Source organism: Triturus cristatus, chromosome 7 (assembly GCF_964204655.1).
Source record: "Triturus cristatus chromosome 7, aTriCri1.1, whole genome shotgun sequence".
NCBI classification, from domain to species: domain Eukaryota; kingdom Metazoa; phylum Chordata; class Amphibia; order Caudata; family Salamandridae; genus Triturus; species Triturus cristatus.
The window spans coordinates 1,480,872,540-1,480,895,926 of record NC_140590.1 but is presented as its reverse complement, the minus strand read 5'-3'; the positions used below and the strand labels follow the sequence as shown (position 1 = coordinate 1,480,895,926).

The following is a 23,387-nucleotide window of genomic DNA, read 5'->3' as shown; positions in this document are numbered from 1 at the left end:
GTTTGGACCAGCCATATGCAAATCAGTCTTGGCCCTGCTCCCCATAGGAACAGTCCAGCCGAACTGCCAGGCCAGGTCCTCCTGGACCGGAAGCAAGCATCCTGGGACCGGTTTCGGGGTATCACCCTCATCAGCCAGGCTGGCTTGCCTCTATATGCAGGCTGAGCATGGGACCCATATCCGGCCATACCTATCCCACTTGGGGTGAGAACTCCAAAAAGAGCAATGACAGAGGATGACATTTTGCCTAGGTCATACCAGAAAAGTTAAGATTTGGTGGTGTGTTCATATTGACGCTCTCAGAAAGAATATGTAACAGGAAGGGGTAAGTTGACAGAGTATTGAAGGCTCTTCAGAGCAAAAATCTGAGTTTTCAGAAGAAAGAAACATTAGGACAGCGGTATTTGGATGTGGCTGCAGGTTGAAGAGCAATGGATAATAGAGGAAATACCACTCACATAAGAGAGATTCTCACAAGAGAGTTTAATTCAAGTCAATATCTCATAAATGACTAAAAGAGCAGGAAATTGGGAATCTGCAGAAATCAGATCTCTTATGCTGGCATAGTATGAACTTACAGGTCTGGAGGGCTTTAAGTAGTCAAGATACTTCCATGTGTAGATTTCAAAGAAGAATCAGAATGATACAGGGAGACAGCAAGAATTAAAAACAGTATCTCACCATCTCAATAACTAAAGGCTTTGAGGAATAGGCAGAAGAGGTAAATGGAAAGAAAAAGCTGATGAATTGGCTGATGGAAGCCAAGTTGCATTTAATGTAATAGCTGTTTTGTGACCGAGAAGGCACACAATGGGAGGGAGAAATCAGAGAGAGGGCAGAGTCACCTGATAAGTGACAGCAACAAATGTGAGTAAAGGGGTGTGAACCCTGAATATCGAAGACAGAATATCATGGTACGAAATATCAAGAACAAAATATTAAAACAGAAATACTGAAAGTATAGATTTTCTACTTCCACTTATGCACACCTACAGGATACACTTATTTTCAATGTACATAGATGAGGAGTTAGGAATAGTAAATCTATACTTCCTCTACATGCACTTACCTTTGAATATGTTGGTCTTCGATATTTCATCTACAATTTTCTTATATCAAGATATTTCTATGTTTGATATGCAATAGTACAATTGAGAAAAGACGCAGTTGCAGGGACACCGTATGGTGCAAGGGACAGAGACACTGAGGTATGCCAGAACATGTGGAAACTGATGATAGTGGGCGCTCTTGAATAAATAGAAGATCAACAACTGAGAAAAATGACACAATCAGTCAATCACTTTGTATAAGGGTATGTGAAATGTTTACATTTATTTTGCTTTGTTTCCACTAACAGTTTGAAAAGGACATTTTAAACATCACCCTTTCTTTGATGGATAAGAATTCTACGACAGACCATGTCCTTCGGAGGGATCCAGGATACATTGGGCGTGTATTTAGTGCCCTGGTAAGTGATGCACACTCATGAATCAACTTGTGAAAACCTAGGGTTCGGTGCATTGAATTGCAAGTTGGTCGGTTTCAGTTGAATTCTTCTGACCTTATAATGAGAAGTAGGGGTGAGACTAACCTTGTGCCAACAATGGACCTGAGGATGCATCTTGAACTAAAAGAATAGAGCTAAATGCAACAGACAGAAACAGCAACAGCCAACAGCCGGTTGCACTCTGTTTGTGTTCGTTTTGGTAGGCATCTTTGCCTGAAATTACTCAAAATTACGCACATGAACATCATCATTAATTTTCAATAAATTAGCATCACCTGAGTAATGTAAAATTATAGAAATTACTTATTCTGGCATAATTCAAATTTCGCCCAGGCTTAATGGGGAGACCCTCAGTGTATCGTTGGAGCCAACAGATATTTGTTTAATTTTTGTTTAAGTTAAAACTTAGAAAACTAGTTTGTTCACATCCCTGCTTTCTATGCACAGCAAAAAGAGAGCTAAAGAACATTGCAATTTTTTTAAATAGTGCCAAGTGATTTAAATGCTTTAATGCTTTAGTAAAAGTACCAAAAAGCAAAACTTATTATTCTTGTTAAAGTTTGACATTAACTCATGGATCCAAGCGAAACAATACCTTACAAAATAGACGTGAGGTGCATCCTCATTAAACATACAATTATGTCACACAATGGTAGTCTTTGTACGACTTCAGAAGAATAAACGCTGAATGGATTCCCCAGGATTTGAACCGGTGATCATGCCGTCAAATACAGGTACCCCGAGTGGATATATTACTGCACTGAGTCAAAGGACCTGGCTTAACCAAGTTTTTTCCTTTGAAACAGCAGTGCCTGGTATATAAGCGAAATCCAACCAGTCAATGTTATTTGAGTTGTCGGCTCATAGCCTAGAAAAGAGGAAATGCTTCCCATTCAATATAGATTCAGGGAAAACAACCATGTGTTTCTTCAATAAACTACCTAAAGACATCAGAAGTAGTCAGTGGCAGGAGCTTTTAACCCTGACTTGCCGTTTCATACCCCCCGAAGTGGCCTTGCTAGCCCCGACTTCAGGGGTCATGCAGTCGGAAGATAGATCTGCAAGTAAACAGGGTTACTGTTGTTTCTGCTACTTGCTTTGCCCCTACTTTCTCAGCGGTAAATGGATGGCTATTGACGGGCTACGGTTGACATAACCAATGATGTCACAGAGGTGTCAAATGGTTTTTGATGTCATTTCCTCCACTCTTGCCAATTAGGTGCATACGCTTCAGTAACCCTTCCTGAAATTAAGGCCTTCCATTTAAATTGCCCTACTCTCTTATGATATTTGTCTAAATGTATCTCCTTCAGGTCAACAGCAATGATGACACTGGAGTGTTGATAGGAAACTGGAGCGGTAACTACACAAAAGAGGAAAGTCCATCCAGGTGGAATGGAAGCGTGGAGATACTCAGAAAGTTTGCTTCAACCGGACCAGTTCGATATGGGCAGTGCTGGGTCTTCGCTGGGGTGATGTGCACAGGTACTGTGGAGTGGACTAAACTCTGACCAGCTGATGGAAGGACTGTCCTTATGTGCTTCTACTCAGTATGTTGATACTGTGTATTGAACACATTTCTTAGGGTTGGTGTGTCATTTACCCAATGAAACATTGAGTATTGATTGAAAGCATTGTGATTAGAACAGGCCCAATGTCCCAATTACTTAACAGTAATCTTCATCACGTGGGGTCCAAGGCTTACCTATTTCATGAGATGATGAGGACTGTGACGAGGAAGGCAGATAATCTCAGGACTTTATACAAAATGGTGATGGAATTCCAATAGGACAACTGTTAGGAACAAACACATCACCCCACTGTAACCTTCTTGATACACATCATACGATGGACCTATTAGGATAACAATGCTACATTTAAGGTTGTTATACATTGTTTCCAATATTGCCTATCGTTACAGTCGGTTTTCCACCAAAGGTTTCTTTTTCCCATTCCTCTGTTTCACTCAAGTTCAAGTTTGACTCGATGATCTGTGTGTCCTCATTCAGCTCCCGGGTCCATCGGTCTTTTTTAGATTACTTTGGTTTGTGTTCTTATTGATGAAGGGAGGATTTAAGATGCAAACTAATGATGTATCAATATATTTTCAAACTACAAAATAATATCTATAGGAAGAGGGTCATTTAGAATTTCATCTTTTGCTGAAGTGAGCGAGGAGAGTCTGGCAGTCTTGTTATCAGACATACTTCCTCTTCAAGCCAGTTTACTATATCTGCCATTTTCAAGAGCTGCAACCACTGTCGTGCTAGGAGGTGTTGCTGGTAAACCAGTATTCCATCAGTTCTCAGAAATGTCTCCAGTATCCTATTGTTGACGAAGGACAAATCTGGTAATGACCAGTGAAATGCATATATCTACCGGTAGGCCACCAAATCTTCTGACGTTTTCTGCATTTTACGGCAATGGCACCCAATGATTCAGTATTGATAACAGCTGAGAAATGTCCTTAATATATTAATATTTGTTCTAAATCATGACCAACTACTTTATTTTATATTAAAACATTGGAATATTGAGAGCTCCATTGAAAACAATGTAGCGCTCCGGGCTTCTAATGGCCGGTAGAAGACTGCAGCTCCAACATTCAATGTGAACAAAGGCCTTGGGTTCCATGAGGCCATTGTTTTACAAATTAGAACATTCTGCCCTCTAGGGGCGGAATGTTCTAATAGCCTTAGAGCCCTCCGTTGCGGGCTCTACCGACCATTAAAGGCCCTCTCCCTTTTTAAAGATCCTTGCCTTTGGCTCAGGCCTTTAACGCTGGAGTGAGCCATTATTGGCTGGTAGAGCCAGGTACGGAGGGCTGTAAGGCTTTAATAAAGTAATCTAGTCACTTGCTTTTCCGCCTTTTGAAAATGACTTAGATTTGCAGAATACATCAGAGGGGCTAGCAAAGGCAGCTCAGGGAATTAAATTGCGAGTTCAAAGGGAAGATAGCCATTTGAGAGGCTGTTCATTCGTAGAGACTTTCTGGACCCTTTTCTAATACATGGGCTGTTAGTTTTTATTCTCTCTTTCCTTTACTACTTTTTTACAAGTAGATGAATGATGTAGCTCGGAGCAGAAGGAGCATCCCAGCTTGGAGACCATTATGTGTCCCTTTACAAGAGATTGTTTTGCCCATTTGCTTACCAAGTACAAGGATTGAGTAGGCGGTGTTACAATGGAGACTTTGAAAGGCATTGCCATGTGAGTTATGAGAACTCTTAAACCTCTTTTTGAGCTCCTATCACATTTAGGGGCATATTATCAAGGACGGCGTTAAAAATTATCGCCGGTTTAGCGGCAGAAAACTGCAGCTAAAGCGGCGATAATGGGCTTGATAATATGCCCTGATGAATTCCTATAGAAGCCCATGTTCTGGTGTGAACATGGGCTTCTATGGGAATTCTCCAGGGCATATTATCAGGCCCATTATCGCCGCTTTAGCGGCAGTTTTCTGCTGCTAAACCGGCGATAATTTTAACGCCTTCCTTGATAATATGCCCCTTGGTCCTTCTAAAACATAAAGACTTCCTGCTCCAAAGATTCCTATTTTAGATTCATGGCCTCAGCAGGTTAACACCCTAGCATGATTTTTTGATTGGAGGTTTTCTTTTTGTATCCATGAACCTGGGGAAAAGAGGGGCTCTTGGCATCTACCTTGACTCAAGTGCCCAAAGTTGGTCAGCAGCCTATTCAGGAGAAGCTCAAAAAAGGCAGCCATACTATTGCTTGGCAGGTATAGGGCTTGGTAATGACCTGCCCCTACCACCAAAGAGTTGCCCTTTAACACTGCAGAGTTGTGAGAGCACTGAGGTGCATTGTAGTGCACTGTGGTGACCAAGCAAGTTAGTAAATGATACATTCACTGATTAAAACGTAGGGTGCATAGTTAGTTTGACAATATATACACTGCAGAGGCCAGGATACGAATGCACTGAGAAACTCTTAGGATGCTTAACACCAGAAATAATATTGACATATTGATAGCTATTGCAAGTACCCTAGTCATCAAGTTGAGCATCACTAACGTGGAGGACATGCTGGATTCTCCAGTGTCTTTAACATGCATTTACCTCTGACACCATTGATCACAAATATATCTTTTTTCTCAGCTAGCCTGTTTAATGACTGCGAGTTTTAAGTAAATTATTACAATCTCTGATTGTTTGAAACAAAAAGAACGCTTCTTCATTTCACAGCACACATGTCCTTTATATAAAACAGTGACAAATATTTACATTTTATACAGTGACTTCATGACATATCACACAACATGAAAAAAGTACTTTGAACAAATGGAGAAATTATTACACTACAGTAATAAGGTGTCCACTTTTGTGAGTCTTGGGAACTCAAGCCAATTGGCTCCTCAAAGTTTGACTTTGAATGTGGTCCTGAGCAGAGTCAGAGAAATGTATCGTAGTGATTCTGGAGAGCGGTAAGCTGATTTACTGCTAGCTAGCAGAGATCCAGACACGCTAGGGATATAAAAAAATCAGACATCAGTGTCCCCTAGAGAGCTGAAACAGTAAATCAGCTTACTGCTCTCCAGAATCACTACGATACATTTCTCTGACTCTGCTCAGGACCACATTCAAAGTCAAACTTTGAGGAGCCAATTGGCTTGAGTGGACACCTTCTTACTGTAGTGTAATAATTTCTCCGTTTGTTCAAAGTACTTTTTAGTCCTCGCCTGCTGCATAATTCCAGTGTCTCTGATTGATAATAGAAGTCAAGACATTTTGCCTTGTATCAAGTTGTGCTCCACAACCTTCTAGCATATCTGTCTACAAGATGTATTTAAGGGTACCTTGCTAGTATGGGAGATAAAAAGAAATGGGAATTTGTTTCAGATTTCTAAGCAATTCTATTTGTAAGTTTTTTTTCTTCTTTGTTCTATTTTTTTCCTTAGCTCTCAGGTGCCTCGGAATTCCAACTCGTGTCATTACAAATTTCAACTCTGCCCATGACACAAACAACAACCTGAGTATTGATGAATTTTATGACATCGCGGGGAAATACATAGGCAGCCCTGACAGCGTATGGTAATACCAGCAACTATTTGTCTCTATGAGTTTTAGAGTATAAATGTAATCTATCTCTTAACTAGCAACTTTTCTGTGACAAGCTAAATAGGAGATAGAAGTTGATGTCTGAAACTATCAATATTTCACAAGTGATATGTTAGTGAAATACAGAACTTGGCTAAAATGTCATTGTTGCTTAACAACTGATGAATGAAACAGTCATCTGCTATACAATGTTCTGAATTCTCTATGCATGTATTTACCCCTACTTATGGAGTGCAAACCTATATACAATGCAATAGAGGAATGGACAAGAGATGGCCAACAAGCATAAACCCTCCTTCAGTAAAAGAATTTTAGCAATTCGAGGCAAAATATTTTTTCGATTCAGGCTCCTACTTTCATCCCAGTAAAAAGCCTTTTGTTGCAATAAGGTGATCTCTTGCACCGTTTTTCAGTGATAGAGTAACGCAGATATAGCAATAAACAGTACTTCCTAAATTACAACTTACCACATCATTTGACATTATGGTCCCGATTACAAAGAGGGTCGGAAGTTTCAGTTTCGCCCACCATATTACAATGCAGGCGGTCGAAACTGAAACCAGCTGGTCATTCCGGCTAGATTCCGATTGGGCTCAAGGAGCCTGTTGGCCAGTCCGAGACTTCACGTAATCCCAATTGAAGCATTTCCACAGTTGGGATTACGATGTCGGTTTCGGACAGCCTTTGCATGTCGGGCTTTCTGACATGAAAAGCCTGTCGGAAAGCGACATTGGGCCCCCTAGCAGTGCCCCCTTCATCCTACAGATTCCAGTTGGGCACCGAGGCGGCACCTCTGGTGCCCCCTGTGAAGGCATCGTCAGGTGCCTGCCACACGGTGCAGGGATTCACACAAACTACCATTTCTCTATGGGAGCTTTTGCTACGGGTTTACAGCCGCAGTGCAAGCTCCCAAAGGGAAATGGGAGTTTGCGGTTGCATTGTAATTAGGTATGCGGAACCGTCAAACAATGGTCGGGCGGTTCCCATACAGATACATGTCTGCCGGACATCATAATAAGGCCCTAAATAAATAGTGGCATGATAGGGTAAGAAATCTAATCATAAATCATCAAAGGGGCATTCTGATACTCTTATTACTGGTGAATATTGGTGTTGCAAGACTTGATAAGAACTAGACTTCCTCTATTCACCTGCTAATACCTTTAAAGTATATATTTCTAGTATTATGGAGTCTGTATATTGCAATGCACCGCATTTATAATTTCATAGAACACTTATTTTCCATACGGGAATATGCTTTTATAGCTCACCCAAATGTTTGATGCGATTTCTGTGAAATGGATGGTTATTTTGTCACAATTTGGGAAATTTTCCAAAAAGTAATTATCTTGTACAGAAGTCAATATCATGAGAACATTTTAAAAAAAATCTGTGAAAATCACCAAACAATGCGGGGGAATGCCTCGTGCTGATGTTCGTACATGAATTCACCAGAAATTTCTTTACAATTTTCACTTGACATTGGGGCATAATTTCTAGTTGGCCTGCAGACTATTTCGGCGATTGGAATGCGCATTTTTCAAACTTTTGCGAGCAATCCATGAAAAAAAAATTGTGGCAATGACCATCAAAATTTCTGGAACTGCTTGATATTCCACAATGCACACAATGTTGGAACTGGCTACTGTTTTGTCTTATCCTGGCATATGAAGACATTTCCTATGATTTTCAGCACGTTTAGTTCTTTTACAAAATTCCTTCCTTCCAAATATATGTGTCTTGCCCAACTCCTCTGCAGCCTTGCATGGTCATGTTATCGCTGATTGAAATATGAGGCGTCACCGTGCATTGTGGGATTTCTTGTTGACCTCACTGCCCCTGATGAACCTAATGATCTTTTAACTGTCATGAAATACATTATTATGAGTATCAATGTCATTCTCTGATTAAAGGTGAGTTGAGATATCACACATTGACTGTGATGAAGATATTACATGCACAGTCTCATACACACCTTTCCACTATGCACTCGAATGGGTAACGCGATGCAGACACAATTCATAGATCTTTGTAAATCCATCAGGGTATGAAGAAAGATCTTAAAGATAGAGTTCCGCACATCAGTTAAATTATGGAGGTCTAGTCCCTCTTGAGCCAAAGAAGGAAAGCAACGTAGATCAGTTTCTCTTAATACTTACATTCTAAAACCAATGGTTCAACAGGAGTAGGCCAATTAAGGTCATACATCTTGGAAGTATGCAGCATCTCGCTTAATTGAAGGTTAGGTGGTTATTGACATTTTACAGTGTGGGAACTGTTCTTTTCCATCAATGTGTGCCAGAATATGGCTTCCTGTGGAAAGCAAGCTAATTCCTCATGGGTGGATGCAGAACACCAAGCCTGCCATCGTCATGTCTTCAGAGTGGTTGGGCATGCCACGTTTTGTCCCACTGTTGCAAGGGAATAGAAACCCATGTCATGTGTCTATCTACAAGGGATACAAAGCTGCTTTTCTCCAACCTCTACTGTAGTGAACATGCTCAATGTATTGAAATGGATTTCATTTGGGAAACAAAAATAAAATAAAATTGAGAACATAAAAATTAGCCAAGCATTTCAGTTCTTTGGACAATGACCATAACGACCAAATTAATTTTGGGCCATTGATGCGACAGGTGGTTGTGAAACTGACCCCTTGTATGCAGTGTCCATTAATAGGCACCCTCTCAAAGATGGCACCTGTTGTGGTCAACCCTATTGTGCACATATGCTAATGTATTCAGTTGCATGCTAATTTTCCTAGGAACAATACAAAAGCTGCTCAATTAGGCCAACCGTTTGCAATTTGCCTACTCAATTAATAAAAGTGGTTGCCATATTTGGGCGTGCCAGCTCCACTCAAGTAAACTCTGCTTCCCCAACAGGAAGTGAGCCCATGGAGTTTGTTGGCAGATTTCTTTTTGGTTCTCGAATATGATATGAACCAAGACATTTAAAATTCGGAAATTATTATTTTTTATTCAGAACAATCTTTATGATTTACTATATATGTGCCTGGTGTATAAATCTGCCTTGCTTGAATGTTGAATGTGTGATTCTTATGAAACGGTAGACTGAAATATGCATAGCAAATTCCTCTTCGCAAGAGGGCTCCTTGAATACAGTTGAAGCTTATGGCTCGATTTAGGGTTTGGTGGAAAGTGTACTCCGTAGCAACTGCGAAAAAGTACCTTCTCTGCCAAACCCTCGGTTTGACCGCCTGAATTACAAGCTTGTGGACCTTAAGGGGCAGATTTACAAGCCCCTTACGCCACTTTTGCCTCACTTTTAACATGGGAGAAGTGACGCAAAAGTGGCGCAAGGGGCTTGTAAATCCGCCCCTAAATATTTAAGTGACGGAGCGTATTCTGGCTCCATCACTGACATACTCTTCTGACAGCCCAGTGTAGTACTGGCCTTTAGATGTTCACACATATTCCACCGTCTGCCCAATTTATATTGGAAGTCCTATAGGTGTTTTTTTGTTGCTGTTAGTAACCACTGGGTAAAACCCATTGACGAGAAACAGTTTAAAAAGCAATAATGACCCCCACACCTTAGGAGACATTTCCGTGGTTTGTGGGGGTCATTTATTTTTGCTTTTTTAGTAAACAAAATACCCCTTTACGGTTTTGTATTTAAAAAAAGCAAAAGCTTGATAAATGTTTGCGGGTGCATGCGGCAGCCGCAGGGGGCCACCCTCAACGGGCCGACCCTTTAGTCTCATTTGGGCACTTCCCCACCCCCACGAATAATGGGGGACTTGAGGAGTCCCCTTACCAGACGCGAGAGGCGCATCACTTCCGGTGCTCTGAGTAGGTGGGGAGGTATTTATGCCTCCTCCGGCCATTTTGGTGTCCTCTTTGCACCGGACACGCCGAGGAGGCGTTAAGCAAAGTAGCAGCCAGCAATGACTTTAAAAGATCAGAGACGGGCAATTACATTAGACGTTGTGCCCCCTGGCTCGGCCCGCACTGAGCCTCTGGTTTCTGGCGCCCCATCACGGGTTATTCACTGGGCGGATGTGAGGTGGGGAGTTATGTTGACACAGTACCCCCTGCCGCACCCCCCCACCCCCCCGCTTCTCTTAAGGAGCCATTGGGGGGCGGGTGGAGGCAGTCTAAGCGGATTGGTTATTGCAGCCATTTACCGTGTCATCCCCGTGGGCTGCACCTTCCTACCAGCATCTGGGTACTTGCGTTGCTCCGGCAAGTGGTGGCGCAGAACAGGCAACGTCACATGATATATGTTGGTGGTGCGTGTTCAGTTAGGAACACGCTTATGCGGCCGGATCATTGGTCGCAGTGCCCTTAGCTGGGTACTGGGAGCATTTTGTTTCAAACATGTGCTCACTTGCCAACTGCTATTCACGTCATTTGTATGTCTTCCCCCCATGCGGATATAAGTTAATTGGGGCACTTGCGTTGCTTAGGCATGAGGTTTCGCAGAACATGCAGCGCCAAAGGATATGTTTGTGGGCGGTTCACGGGCACCATTTGGCTGCCGGATTATATGGGCGCAGCGTCTTTGCTAGGTAGAACAGCCCTAGTTCATGCATAAGGGCAATAAAGCGTCCTGCTCATAGCCATTTTTGTTGTCACAGTATTACAGCTATGGGTCTGGTCAAAAGATTGAATTGTTAATAGCACACAGGATAGGCGTTGATGTCACTGCGGACCGGCAGCTGCAAAATCCGGGGTATCCTCCAGGGCTACCGGTGTTCGTTCTGCATGAAATGACAGTGTAGGAGCGACGGGCAGTTATCAGCCTACATTATTCACAGAGTGCACCCAAGCTTCATGTAGGAGCTGTTGGTAAGGTGGGCCCTTACAGTGGTGCCTTTGAGAGTGACCAGAGAAGGGGATTGGTTGGTTGTGTTGCCTTTACTTGGAGTTGGGATGCTCAGTTTAAACCTTGGCTTGTCCCGTGGCGCCTGGGGGGCGCTGTAGGGGGGTGCGCTGTGAGCAATCTGTTTGTTGCTGCTGGGCCAACATGGTCCTGGTGCCGCCAGGGGTTATGGAACATGTGTACATCGCTCAGGCGACTCCAGCCCAGAAATGCGCCCCCCCCCAAAAAAAATTTTTTAAAATAAAAACAGCTTTACACCGCGGTGGTCTTAGAGGTTCGCGTTGGTACAATGGGTGTAATTACTCACATCAGTATGTCCCCCCCAGTGTTCCTTGCCCTTGATTGTGCCCAGTTGATTTTGCATTGTGTTTTGTATGGATGGCGTGGCTGTGCATCTGTGGGGCAGGAAGATGTCACCAGGGACTGCATCAGCTAACAGAGTGCCGGAGCCGGGGAACGAGCACGACAACACGGGAGGCTCACGTACGGAGACTCCTACTGTTTGTCCATGTATCCATGTATAGTTCTGTGCCCTAGGAGGTCTTTTTGCCACCGGGTGGCACTGTCCCGCGGTTTGTGTTATTTCTCCTTTTACGCTAGTGTCATTTCGGTGCCGTAGGAAGGGGCCGTGGGCCTGCCCCTGTGCACGCGGGGTGGTGGCATTGGTCAGATTGGTGGTATGTCCGTCTATCCGAGCGGATAATGGGCACCGGTGGCATAGAGTTACTGTAGCCTGCGGGGTTCTTGACCTGCTATATGCGACTTTGGTTGAGGCATATGCGAGCATTGTTTAATGGGTATCCCCTGGAAGGGTTGTAGGCAATATAGTCACCTTCCCCCCTCGCGTAGGCCTACGTTACCCCCGGTTTACTGCTTTCTCGGATTGAAACTCACGACTGGAGCACCCTAGTGTGACCTGCACACTTGACTAAGTGACAGTTCACTTGTGCTAGATCGGACAGGGTGGTCCCTGGTGCGTGGCACTTTCACTTAATTGTCAACACCGGCGCTGGTGACAGCTTTCCACCAGTCAGCGCTGTTTGTCGATTTAGAGATGACCACAGCAGCAGGCAATAATTTATTGAATATACACTATATTCCGATGCGCTGCCCAAGCCATATATTATATTATATTATTTATATTATTTATATTATTATATTCAAAATAACAAGAGCAACCCTTATGTCCTTGTGAACCGGGTAGGTACTGAGTACAAAACAATATTCACAAGGAACTCATTTGTGAACAATAATTAATAATATGTGACTAAATTATGTCACTCTGAATTAATCACAACCTCATATGACTTTTCTTTACAAAAACCATATCAAATCAATTGTAAATCAATCTTCATAATAAGCCCACACAAAAAGCCTATTTCCTTTTTATTCAACCTAACCTCAGCCGAGGTAGGTATTATTTTATTCTAAAGTTCATTAATATCATAGACTTTTCTATTTTTGAGAATTTATGAGAATTACAGATATATACAATTCATATTTACAGTGACATGTGACCCCAAGTGAAAAACCATAACCTATTGTAAATGCTTGTGTATGACAAAAGTGAAGAACAAAGGATTAAAAGGTTATTGGAAAATTATATAAGGACAGACTCGTTATAATTTGTAATTGTTTGGTCAAAAACTGTCTCTTTATGTGTGTTGTCGACGACGTTTCTACCCACTCAAGGTACCGGGTCTCTTCAGGACTGTATTTCTGAGGACAATAATTGCGCACTTATGTCCATGTAGGATCCAGTATGTGGCGGCGATGGAAGAGTATCTCCTAACTCCAATTCACTGTCTCACTCCGTATGGCTCAAGGATTTAATCATAGTTTGCCATTATTAATTCATAGAGAATAATATCTCTTAGCGCGGTGATTTTCAGATTTGCCTATCTTCGCATATACTGGGAGGGGATATCGCAGGTGTGTTCGGTAATTTCGATTTAAAGCCGAAGCGTCTCTCATTTAATGGAGACGCCCGTCCAGCAGTCGGTATGTCGCTGTGTAGGATTCAATCACCAGGATACCTAACGGTCCATTCTTATAGCCTTGTGGGCATGGAATAATCTTAATCGCCACTCTTGCCCAAGTTTCGGGGTTAGTGGGTGATGTTACTTGGTTTTGCGGCTTGGCCGGAGCATTGTGCAGTGTAATTACGGATCAGTATGTCTCCCTCGCCTCCAGAGTTTGATTTTGCTAGCAATAAAGGTAATTTCATATTCATTTAAATGTCTCTCATAGTTGTACTCAGACAATGAAAATGCACCTGCCTGGAGCAACTTTAAGTGAGACAGTGCAGTTCTTACATGCCCACTGTGAGGAAGGTTACTGACAGTGTAAGTTAATGGCACGAAGACTTGAGACCTCTCTTGCGCAGAGGGTTGGGTCTGGGGTGCCCTTCCTTTGGAGTCAGGATGTTCGGTGCTAACCTTGGTGTCCTGTTTGGCGCCTGAGTGGCGTGCGCCGTGAGAATCTGTTTCGATTGCATTGAGCGAAGATTTCGCTGCTTGGACAACAAAGTCCTTTGGCCACCAGGAGTTATGCACATGGCCCTTATCAATGTCTTATTGATGCATGTTCTACTGAGGAGAAATGGTAAAATGGTTGTCGGTTTTGGCAAGTATGGTTTCATCTTTGTCACCTAACACTTGTGCTTTATTGTCCTAGAAGCCAAGTATACTTCACTGGGCTCTGCTCCCACCAAAGTGGGCCAATATCACACAAAGCACAGGAGGAGTGATTGGTGTCAGTCAGATATGGCGAATCATGAGATATATGCCAGAGGTAGCGTATATGACATCTCAGACTAGATCAGTGATATTATCATGGTTCATCCTTTGTCCCAATATAGACAAAAGTTATGGACAGGCCCTGTTTTGCAAAGAATAGTTAATTTGTCTCCACACGTACCTCTCTCGCAGTACAATGAGTTCAATTTTGTCTCCAACGTGGGGACTGGGCACCACTATTCCGTTTCCAAAGGGCTCCCGCTTTCCGCTTTTGGCACCTGGCGTACGTGCAGGTGACCTGTCTGGCTGTTGCAGAAGTTGATTAGTGTAATGGTCCCATTTGCGTTTGAGCTTGTTATTCATCGAAGGGAGGCATTTAATGAATGTTCAACACGTTAGGGTGACAGTCCCACCAGTTCAGAATGGAAGCATTTACAATATACTACACAGGGCAGCCAGAATGGTGGCTTCAGTTATCTTATACAACTAACAGGCAGTGTTAAACCCAAGGGTACTGGCGTGTAGTAGGTACTGTGGTTTTGTAGTATATATCTAGAGGCAATATCATAAGCCGCAAAATAACAGTCTGCCTTTGCCACCGGTTAACAGCCCAATGGTGGGGAAAGTATAATTTTACACACCATATAGAATCAGGTACCATGGACACTGGGTGGGCATTCCCCTGCAGCCAAGGGCCGGTATCGGGTAGCTTCAGTAATACATCCTCCCGCGCTTTAACCAGGGCAGCTGGCGGGTGGTGGTGGTAGTTGTCAGCTAACAAGTGTGCGGTGGCACGGAAAAGTGTGGCAAACACTGCGTCAGTGGCAAAAAAAAAGGCGAAAGGGTATTTGCGACCTTTTGGCATCCCAAAATTCAGGAAAGGGCAGGTATTTGCACACACTTTCCCCTCTGGTTACACAAACTTGTCTGCCCCCCCCCCCCCGGTTATCCAGCTGCGGGCTAGAACCAGACAATAGAAGGGGCATCTTTCGGGACTGGGGTCCCTAGCACATTGATAGCCAAGCGCTGGGGTAGATGTACCATGTAAGGCATGGTCACCACTGGGTTTGCCCCCAAGTTCTGGGGTCTTATGGGGAAGAGAGATGTTATCACTTGATCGCTTCCAAAATAGCACATTCAAGCGGGCGTTCTTTCAATGCAAGTTGCAATGGGAGATTCCCTTATTACGCCAGCAGTTGCACACATGGCCAGCAGTATGCAGCCTGGGAAGTCTGGGGGCGAATACCACAGATTAAACTGTAAAGGCAAAATTACTGTACGACAGGAGGGATAATGACAAGTACACGAAGGCTCCCTTGCTTATGTCACATATTCCATGGCGGGATAGTCATCAATTGACACTGGGAACCTTAGATTCTAATGGGTAATATACACACGACTCCGTTGTCTCGTGGGGTATGTAGTCCCACCCTGAAGTGTAGAATGCAAAAGAACTGCACATTGCCACTATTTGGAGTATGACAGAGGCAACAATTTGATCCCTGCCAAAGCAAACCAAGGTTCTTATGGTCAAATGCCCAACATACAACCGTTCACCCCTGCCTCACTGAAGGTAGTCTGTTAGCAGAGGTATAGAACGGGACGTCTTGCGCCAGGGTGCGGACAATGCACGGGCAACACAGCAGAAAGTCTGCTGTCAGACAAGGGTGCTTGCGGGCTAGGAGGCCAGGCAATGTAGCAGAACCAATGCTAAGGACCCCTCTCTCCCCACCGGACTGCCTGAGAATGTGAGTGCTGTGGGATTTGCAATGTTGCAGGTATTTTCCCACCCATACAGGGGCAGAAGGGTACACTGCAGGAAACTGCATAAATGTAGTGGGGGCATGACCTACAGAGCATCAAGGGTCATAGCTGTTTCGCAGGTACGTGGGCATCTGTGATACAGCGATAGTTAAGCAAGTCTGGTAGTAGGCGTAACTTCTCTCTAAATTGTTGTTGTGACTACAATAGTGTGCGCTAGCCGAAAAACAGTTTTGTTCGTCAAGGTTTATTAATAGAGAAGGCCGTGCACATGTCTGGTCAACCTCAACAAAGTAGGTGCACTCTGCCCCCAGGTCAGGTTACGGGTCGCTTCAGTGATGCACAAAATGCCCCGTCCGCATAGCCAAGTATATAGGCTGGTTGTGGAAGCGGTCCTGTAAACAAGTGTGCCGCTGTTCCATGAATTGGGGAAGCAGGCGTTAGGGTGCACAAAAGGCTAGAAGAACTGCAACTACAGGTTGCAGGAGATGGGAGCCACTTCAGCTTGAAGGAAGATAGCGATGTTTAAGATTAGAGCTCCCTCCTTGGAGGCCATCATATTCTTGCAGGTCATGCGAGGTTTTGGCACATTCCCAGAGAAGAGTAAACCGCTCCATGTGCAAATTCGCAGAGCAAGGGGCTTTGGCTTCATCAGGCAGGGGCTATGCCGGGCGAACACCAAAGGTTATTTTGACAAAGTTCGTGTGCACTTGCCACAGGTGGGCCTGGATCTGTTCCGACTGGACATGAATGAGGCCCGGGAAATTACAGCTTGCAACGAGGAAGTAACTGTTTTGGTGGGGGGCTCTTTAGGCGACGGTGGCCGCCTCCAGAGCTGTGGCGGAGTTCCAGGGCGATCTGGAAGCATATGGGTACAGAACGGTACCTCTGCAAGAGCACAATTGGGGTGCCAGAGCCAAATCCCAGGAACCTCAGCAGAGAGGCCTGGAATAATTACGTCGGCGCCCCGTTAGTTCTTCGGGCGGTTGGGGGCCTGAACTACTGGGGGCTTGCCATGCTACGCTCCGCCCTGAAAGGGGCGTGAGTAATAAGGGACCAATAGGTCACGTGATCCAGTAAGGGGATCACCCCCAAAAGGATAGCGCTGATTGGATTCTCCACAGTGCTTGGCTCATCAGGCGGGCAGGGCAGCATAGGTTAGTACAGCTGCCTGCCCTTGGATCGCCCGTAAGATAACCCACCATATTGCATACTTTTATATGGAATAAACCTGCAGCAATATTTTTCCCAAACAAAAGTGGTGTTGTGTATTTATTTATGCATGCATATTCTGTTGTGGTGTGGGTGGGGTGTGTTGCCAATAATGGGACTATGACGGGTGTCCGACACATTTGACGGAGCTGTGACAGTGGTTTTTTCCAATGTTAAGAGATGACCGCAGTGTCAGTGGACTTATCTGAGTGTGGAGTATGGGTTCTCTGTCAGAGCGACGGAGTATTTAAATGCATTGCCCTGATGAAGTAAATGCCATTTTTTTCGCCCTTGAAATCAGGCCCGTCTAATTTCTGACACTTCTAGGATTTGGTCAATATAATATATGGCAGCTTTAGTAATCAACATAGTAGACTGGGTTTCATCAGTTACTGCAGAGTTTTTTAAAATATTCGTGTGATGTGCTTGAAATGACAGAAGCTGACCAGTACTTTGTCATTTTATATATAGGAATTTCCATGTCTGGAATGAATGTTGGTTCAAACGAAAGGACCTGGGACCACAGAGCGATGGATGGCAGGTTCTGGATGCCACACCTCAGGAGCTAAGTGGAGGTATACTGTGCCCGGTACATAGAAAAACACACGTTTACATTTGAAGGAGAAGTAGTTACAGACACAATTGAAGCTATGTTGTTCCTTTACTGAGGAGGATCTGGCTGCAACTATCTCAAATTACAAATCGAAGGGGGTTGCGTCTGCATTTTTATGGAACGTGTGGGCTTAAGGAATTATTTGAGGACATTTAGAAAACATTCAATTTTGATACGGAGAAAATGCAGTGGCAGCCGGCATGGCTCGTGAGTGGTGGGGTGAGCATGGGGGGGTAGGGATGGCATGGGGGAGTCATATTGGGGGGGATCGGAATAAAAAAACAAAATTACCTTGAACCCAGGTCCTTCTTCTTTTCTGCTCCTGCTCTCCTGCCTCCGACTCCGACAGGAACAGGAAGCAGTCATCCAGGCTCCCTCTCCTAAGCCAATCACAACACTGAAATGCAGCATTGTGATTGGTCGGAGGGCCGTGACATGGTTACCAGCCAGGTGCATGAGGGGTGGGCATGTTCTCCATGCAGGCTGTAATGCAGCCTGCATGGAGAACGGGGAAAGTGCGCATGACTGGTTTGGGCGGCCTGAGATGGCCCACCAAACCATCATTGTGCACTTAGGAGTGGGTAAACCACTCCTCCCCTGCTTGGAGAGCAGAGCAGCCCCGCCCACCCGCCCGCCCGCCCGCCAGTCTGCCGCAAAGCAGCAGGACACGAAGCATACAAGGATAACTCTAAGTTTTTATCATTTTATGTTTCTTACTGCTTAGAATCAGTGGGGCAACGCTCCTCTGCCGTAGTGGAGGACCCGCCCCAGAGAAAATACCTCAAGAATTTGCACAGTGCTGCCTAGTGTTTCCCAAAATTCTTTATCTTCGTAGGTCCATTAATTTGGAGATCTGAAAATATCAAGCATGTTCGTAACTCAATGTATTTCAGGATACACAAAGGTTCTTTATTGTGGAGTATGAAAGCAAATCTCTGGTTGCAAGATAAAAATAATCTGTAAAGCTCAACGAATACAACTAGGTTACTGCATATACTTCCTGAAAATACACAACAGTCTATAGTAGTCATCTAAACCTGTCCCAAAAAATTGAAGATGATGCTTTGTAGTTCTCACAAACTACAGGTATTGTTTCCGATGGACAGTGCCCGCTGGCAGGCTGGACCACGGAGTGTGATCTTTTTGTATATTGGTCAGATAAAGAGATTGATCAGAAAAATAGATTGGAAGACTACAAGTTCACTAGAGCATCCAAAGAGATCATTGCCAGTATTGGATCCAACACAACTGCAGACCTGTCAACTCACATGGTACCACTGTGTGTCACATGAAATGGGCACCCATCCCATGGTCGCCCAGTGAGGATCTCATTTCACAAGGTGGCAGGGAAGATGAGCTGGAACCCAATGCAGTTCAGCTTGTCTCGGAAGGCTCTGAGAAGAAGATGTCCATTAAGTGTTGTAACAAACACCCTAGGACTTCGGCAGCCACCTCAGAAAGATATTATTTACCTTGGGGGAGAGTTGATGGTGGGTCAGAGTATGGAGGGCATAGAAGCGTCCTTAAGTGCACCCTCGACATGAAGCTCCAACCCCTTCATGCCCCTACCCAATTCAGTGTAGTGAAAGTTCTTTTGAACTTGTCAGGTCTGCAAGTTACACCTATTTAACCAAAAGTGAGTTATGCTCATAATAAATCCTGTAAACCACATATCTGGAAAATTTAGAATCAGTTACAATCTTGCTGATGCATGAGACTGAGTTAGCATTCGCTACTTTCATACTGCCCCAAAGAAATGGCCATTACTGGACGCAAGGTATTGAATTTTTCATAATAAGCCTTGATGGAGTGCAAACATACAATATCACAGTTACCTTTCTCTCTCCTCCATAGGAATATTCCAACTGGGACCGACATCTGTCAAAGCGGTCAAGAGCGGTGATGTCGACTTGCTATATGATGGGCCTTTTGTATTCTCTGAGATGAATGCAGACCGCAAACTATGGGTATACGATCAAGAAAATGAAGATTTGGAGCTGGTTCAATCAGACACCACCACAATCGGTCAGTTTACCCGGACCAAGGCTGTGGGCAGCGACAATTTTGAAGATGTCACTGGAAATTACAAATATCAAGAAGGTAATGCAGCATTCATAGCATACAGTATAATGCACTCTTACATTTTTTGTCTGTGTACAATGTGCACCTACACACACTATGCTACATTCATGTCTACTTCACCGTACACTAAATGCCATGATGAGAAAGACTACCAAAGCAACAAGGTTCTTAAAAGGACACCTACAGTATCTCAATGGATGGGGGACAATATTCTGGGGCTGGACATCCTAAGGAGATTTGAGAGCTGGGACGCAATTAAAATTTCTATGCAAGGAGATATATGTGCCAGGACAAAAATAATACCCTTTACTCAACTTAAAACTCAATATGAAATGGCAGAGACATAGGCACGCCATCTAATCAATGACACAGGAAACTGGACTAAAATGGAAGAGTCGTCATTAGAAATTAGATTACTAGACACATATGATGAAAAAAGCTATATTTTGAACATGCATCATCCTTACAACTAACTCACAGAAAGACCTTCAAGCAGTGAAAAAGCAATGGAAAAGAATTACATGATAATTCGATGATAGAACACAAGAGGAAGCCCTCATTTATGATTGAGAAGTTTTGATAAGGTCCAACCTTCAGATTAATGTTGAACAATTTTACACAGCATATTTTATACCAGCAGGAAAATGATGACGTTCAGTAGAGCAGAAAATGATAAGTGGCTGTGAAAATGTGGGCAATAGGTTACCTCCATACATATATCATGGGAATGACCAGTCATTCTGAAGGAAGTGGTCAAAAATACTAGACTGTTTCCATTAAGAATAGGGTCAGTACTGATTTACATCAGGTGGGCCTCTTTCTAGAGTGGCACAGTGTGCGAAAAATGATGGGCTGGAATGCCACTGGTTACACTATTTGCAAGCACTCATCCCATAACATTTTTGTGTTTGTCATAAGCAGTGGTGGTTCCTCCTAAAGGGCAAAGGAGAGTTGCCCCACCTGCTGTGAGCACAGCAGGTACATGTAAATAAATATTGGTCATTATTACCATTTTATTACAGGCAGCAAGTGCCAGAGTATGAGGGCGGGGCTGATGGCAGCCGCATGATCAGGATGACTTGTGAGGTTGGCAGCCAGAGGGGAGTGCGCATGTTGGATTTGCTGGCTGTTTGTGATGGACAGCCCGACATGCGTACTTCAGACTGCACTAATCCCAGCAGTGTTGAACTGCTGGGGGTTGCAGACATCTGCATCTAGGCTCAAAAGGACGGCTGGGTAAGCCTGTTCAAACCAATCCTGACGCTTCTCTCATGCTGAAAACAGCATGAGAGCGGCCCCAGGATTGGTTAGGTTTGCGCTGGCTGTAGGAAGTCAACCACCTTCAGTTCATTCCCTTCACTGTGGCCCTGCAGCAAAGCCCGATCAGCCATGAGGACTGCAGCATGCACCACCTTCAAGAGGTAAGCGCAAATAAAAAAAACATCTGTGCACGTCTTTCCTCTGCTTTCTTATCTTAGGAAGGGGGTTGCAGACTGGGGAGTTTGTTGGAGTAAGGGGTTATATCTGCTGGTAACTGTGCCACATGTTCAACATGCCAGGTTGTACTCAGGCATGTTGCCAATTACAAACCCAGAGAACTAAAAAAGAGACAGAATACGTCAGACACAAAACCTGTGAGAATAGGTAGGTCAGGATCTCTGGAAATAGTGATAAAAGCAGTTTTTGTCTTCCACGGTACCCACTACACAGCAAACATGACGCATATCTCCTGAGGAGTTCCAAGAAAGGAATTACGTTTTGTGCCTTCTTAAGCTCCATTGATGGAGCCCTGTGTATTAGTACGTTTGAAACGTCCCTTCCCCCCCCAAAAATCTGAATGATTGAAAGGGCCAACAGTTTCAGCACTTGGCATGGAAAGGGCTTAGTCATTCAGTACTGTGTGCAATGTACAGCATTTTGACACCATATACATGATGTAGCCTGTTGTCTGCATGCAGATATACTGCTTTCAAATACTGTCTGTAGGACATGGTCAGCTGACTAGCTAGACAACATTAGCTGTGTCCAGCTTTAACCTGACGACCGACAGCCTGAAACAAACCCTTGACTGCTGATAAGATTTATGACCGCACGCCATTATGATAATGGGAAAGCTCCTTGGTCAGACGATCTCATGGCAGAGTTTTATAAAGCATTTAAGGACCTCTTTGGCCCACACTTCCTGGAGATCTTCACCCAAGCGAGTTGCATAAATGAGTCCTGTATGTCTCTGCACTCCAGGTGCCCCTGTTACAATGGCTCTGCCCAAGCGGGCTCCCTGGCAGAGGCGGTCTCAGTACAGGGTCTAAAGTGTTTTTAGGTGTCGCCTACACAGCGTGGCAGCGCGGCTTTGGAGTGACCTTTTGGAATCACTCCGTACTTTTTGGGACTATACTGCACTGTTTCCAATAAGCCCTCGTGCATGTACGGCGTTTACCTTGCGGCAGTGAGCAGCAGCGCCATCTGTTTGCAACTATCCCACCCGCCGCTGCTAGCTCCCGTAGGGTAAACGCTGTCGTTGGACTTTAACTTTCGCGGCCACGGGGCCACGCTTGTCTTTCAGCCATGTCTAATAGGCCACTAACGCTTGCACATGCACAGCAGTGGCCACTCTTTCGCCGGCGAATTACGCTCTGCGCGCCTGCGCTTGTTTTTTATGGCTGTCTGCTTTTCGTTTGGTTTTCTTTTCGTGACTCCTACTTTATTTTGCCTCCTCATCTTCTTCAAATATTTTCAATACATAAATAAAGAAAGAGAAAGTGGTGTAAAATCTGTTTTTTTCCCCAGGGTTTCCGCGCAATGACCAGCATTAATTCAATTATTCAGACTTGTCAGAGGCTTGAAGGACGGGTAGATGATGGTTTTCACCCTGGGCTGCTGATGTGTGACCAGGTTCCTTATGTACTCTGTTTGTTTTGATGAGGTCCGACCTCGGCGCCACCAGTGTAGTGTCATCCAGCGCCTTGCAACAGTGACTGTACCCACAAGTCCCTTTCTTTTGTGGTGGCTAATCTTGCTGGGTGTGAATGGTTTTATTTACACCTTCCCTAGAAACGGTAACCCTCGTACTTTGAACTTCGGCCACATAGTTAGATCTGAGACTTTAGAGCTTTCAATGTTTGAAAACTTCCTTCCCGCTTCCTATTTTCTCACCCGGATGTTTCCCTTTCACCCTCTGCTTCCTCCTTACCCCACCCCCACCCCTCTGCCTCTTATTCACCTCCCTCCATCACTCACCAGGACTCCTCTTTCAGTCTTTTCTCCTCCTTTACATCAGCTCTTCCCTCACCTTCCCGTTCACCCCCCTCTCTGATGTCATTACTCTCACCTCAGATCTTTTCCCCGTCATAGATGTTTCCTGAGGTTCTCTCCCCCTTTACATTCACTTCACATTACCTCTATCCAGCATCCTTTTGCCCCTTTTAATCTTCTCACTACCACTCGCACGTTTTCCCTCTCTCGTTCCCTCTTCTCTACTTTCTAACACTGTATTTCTGCGTATGACTCTCTCTCCCCCTCTTCTCTCCTTTCTTACACCTTTATTGCCC

General features: G+C 44.3%; 1 protein-coding gene across 1 annotated transcript in view; it reads left to right on the top strand.

The window, feature by feature from the left end:
- Positions 1–23,387, top strand: part of LOC146812218 (protein-glutamine gamma-glutamyltransferase 6-like) — a 150,333-nt gene that overhangs the window by 59,698 nt on the left and 67,248 nt on the right. Inside the window, exons 5-9 of the mRNA XM_085619247.1 lie at positions 1,358–1,468; positions 2,821–2,992; positions 6,426–6,558; positions 17,616–17,719; positions 19,612–19,857. Of these exons, the coding sequence (XP_085475373.1) occupies positions 1,358–1,468; positions 2,821–2,992; positions 6,426–6,558; positions 17,616–17,719; positions 19,612–19,857 (766 nt within the window). The remainder of the gene's footprint in view (positions 1–1,357; positions 1,469–2,820; positions 2,993–6,425; positions 6,559–17,615; positions 17,720–19,611; positions 19,858–23,387) is intronic.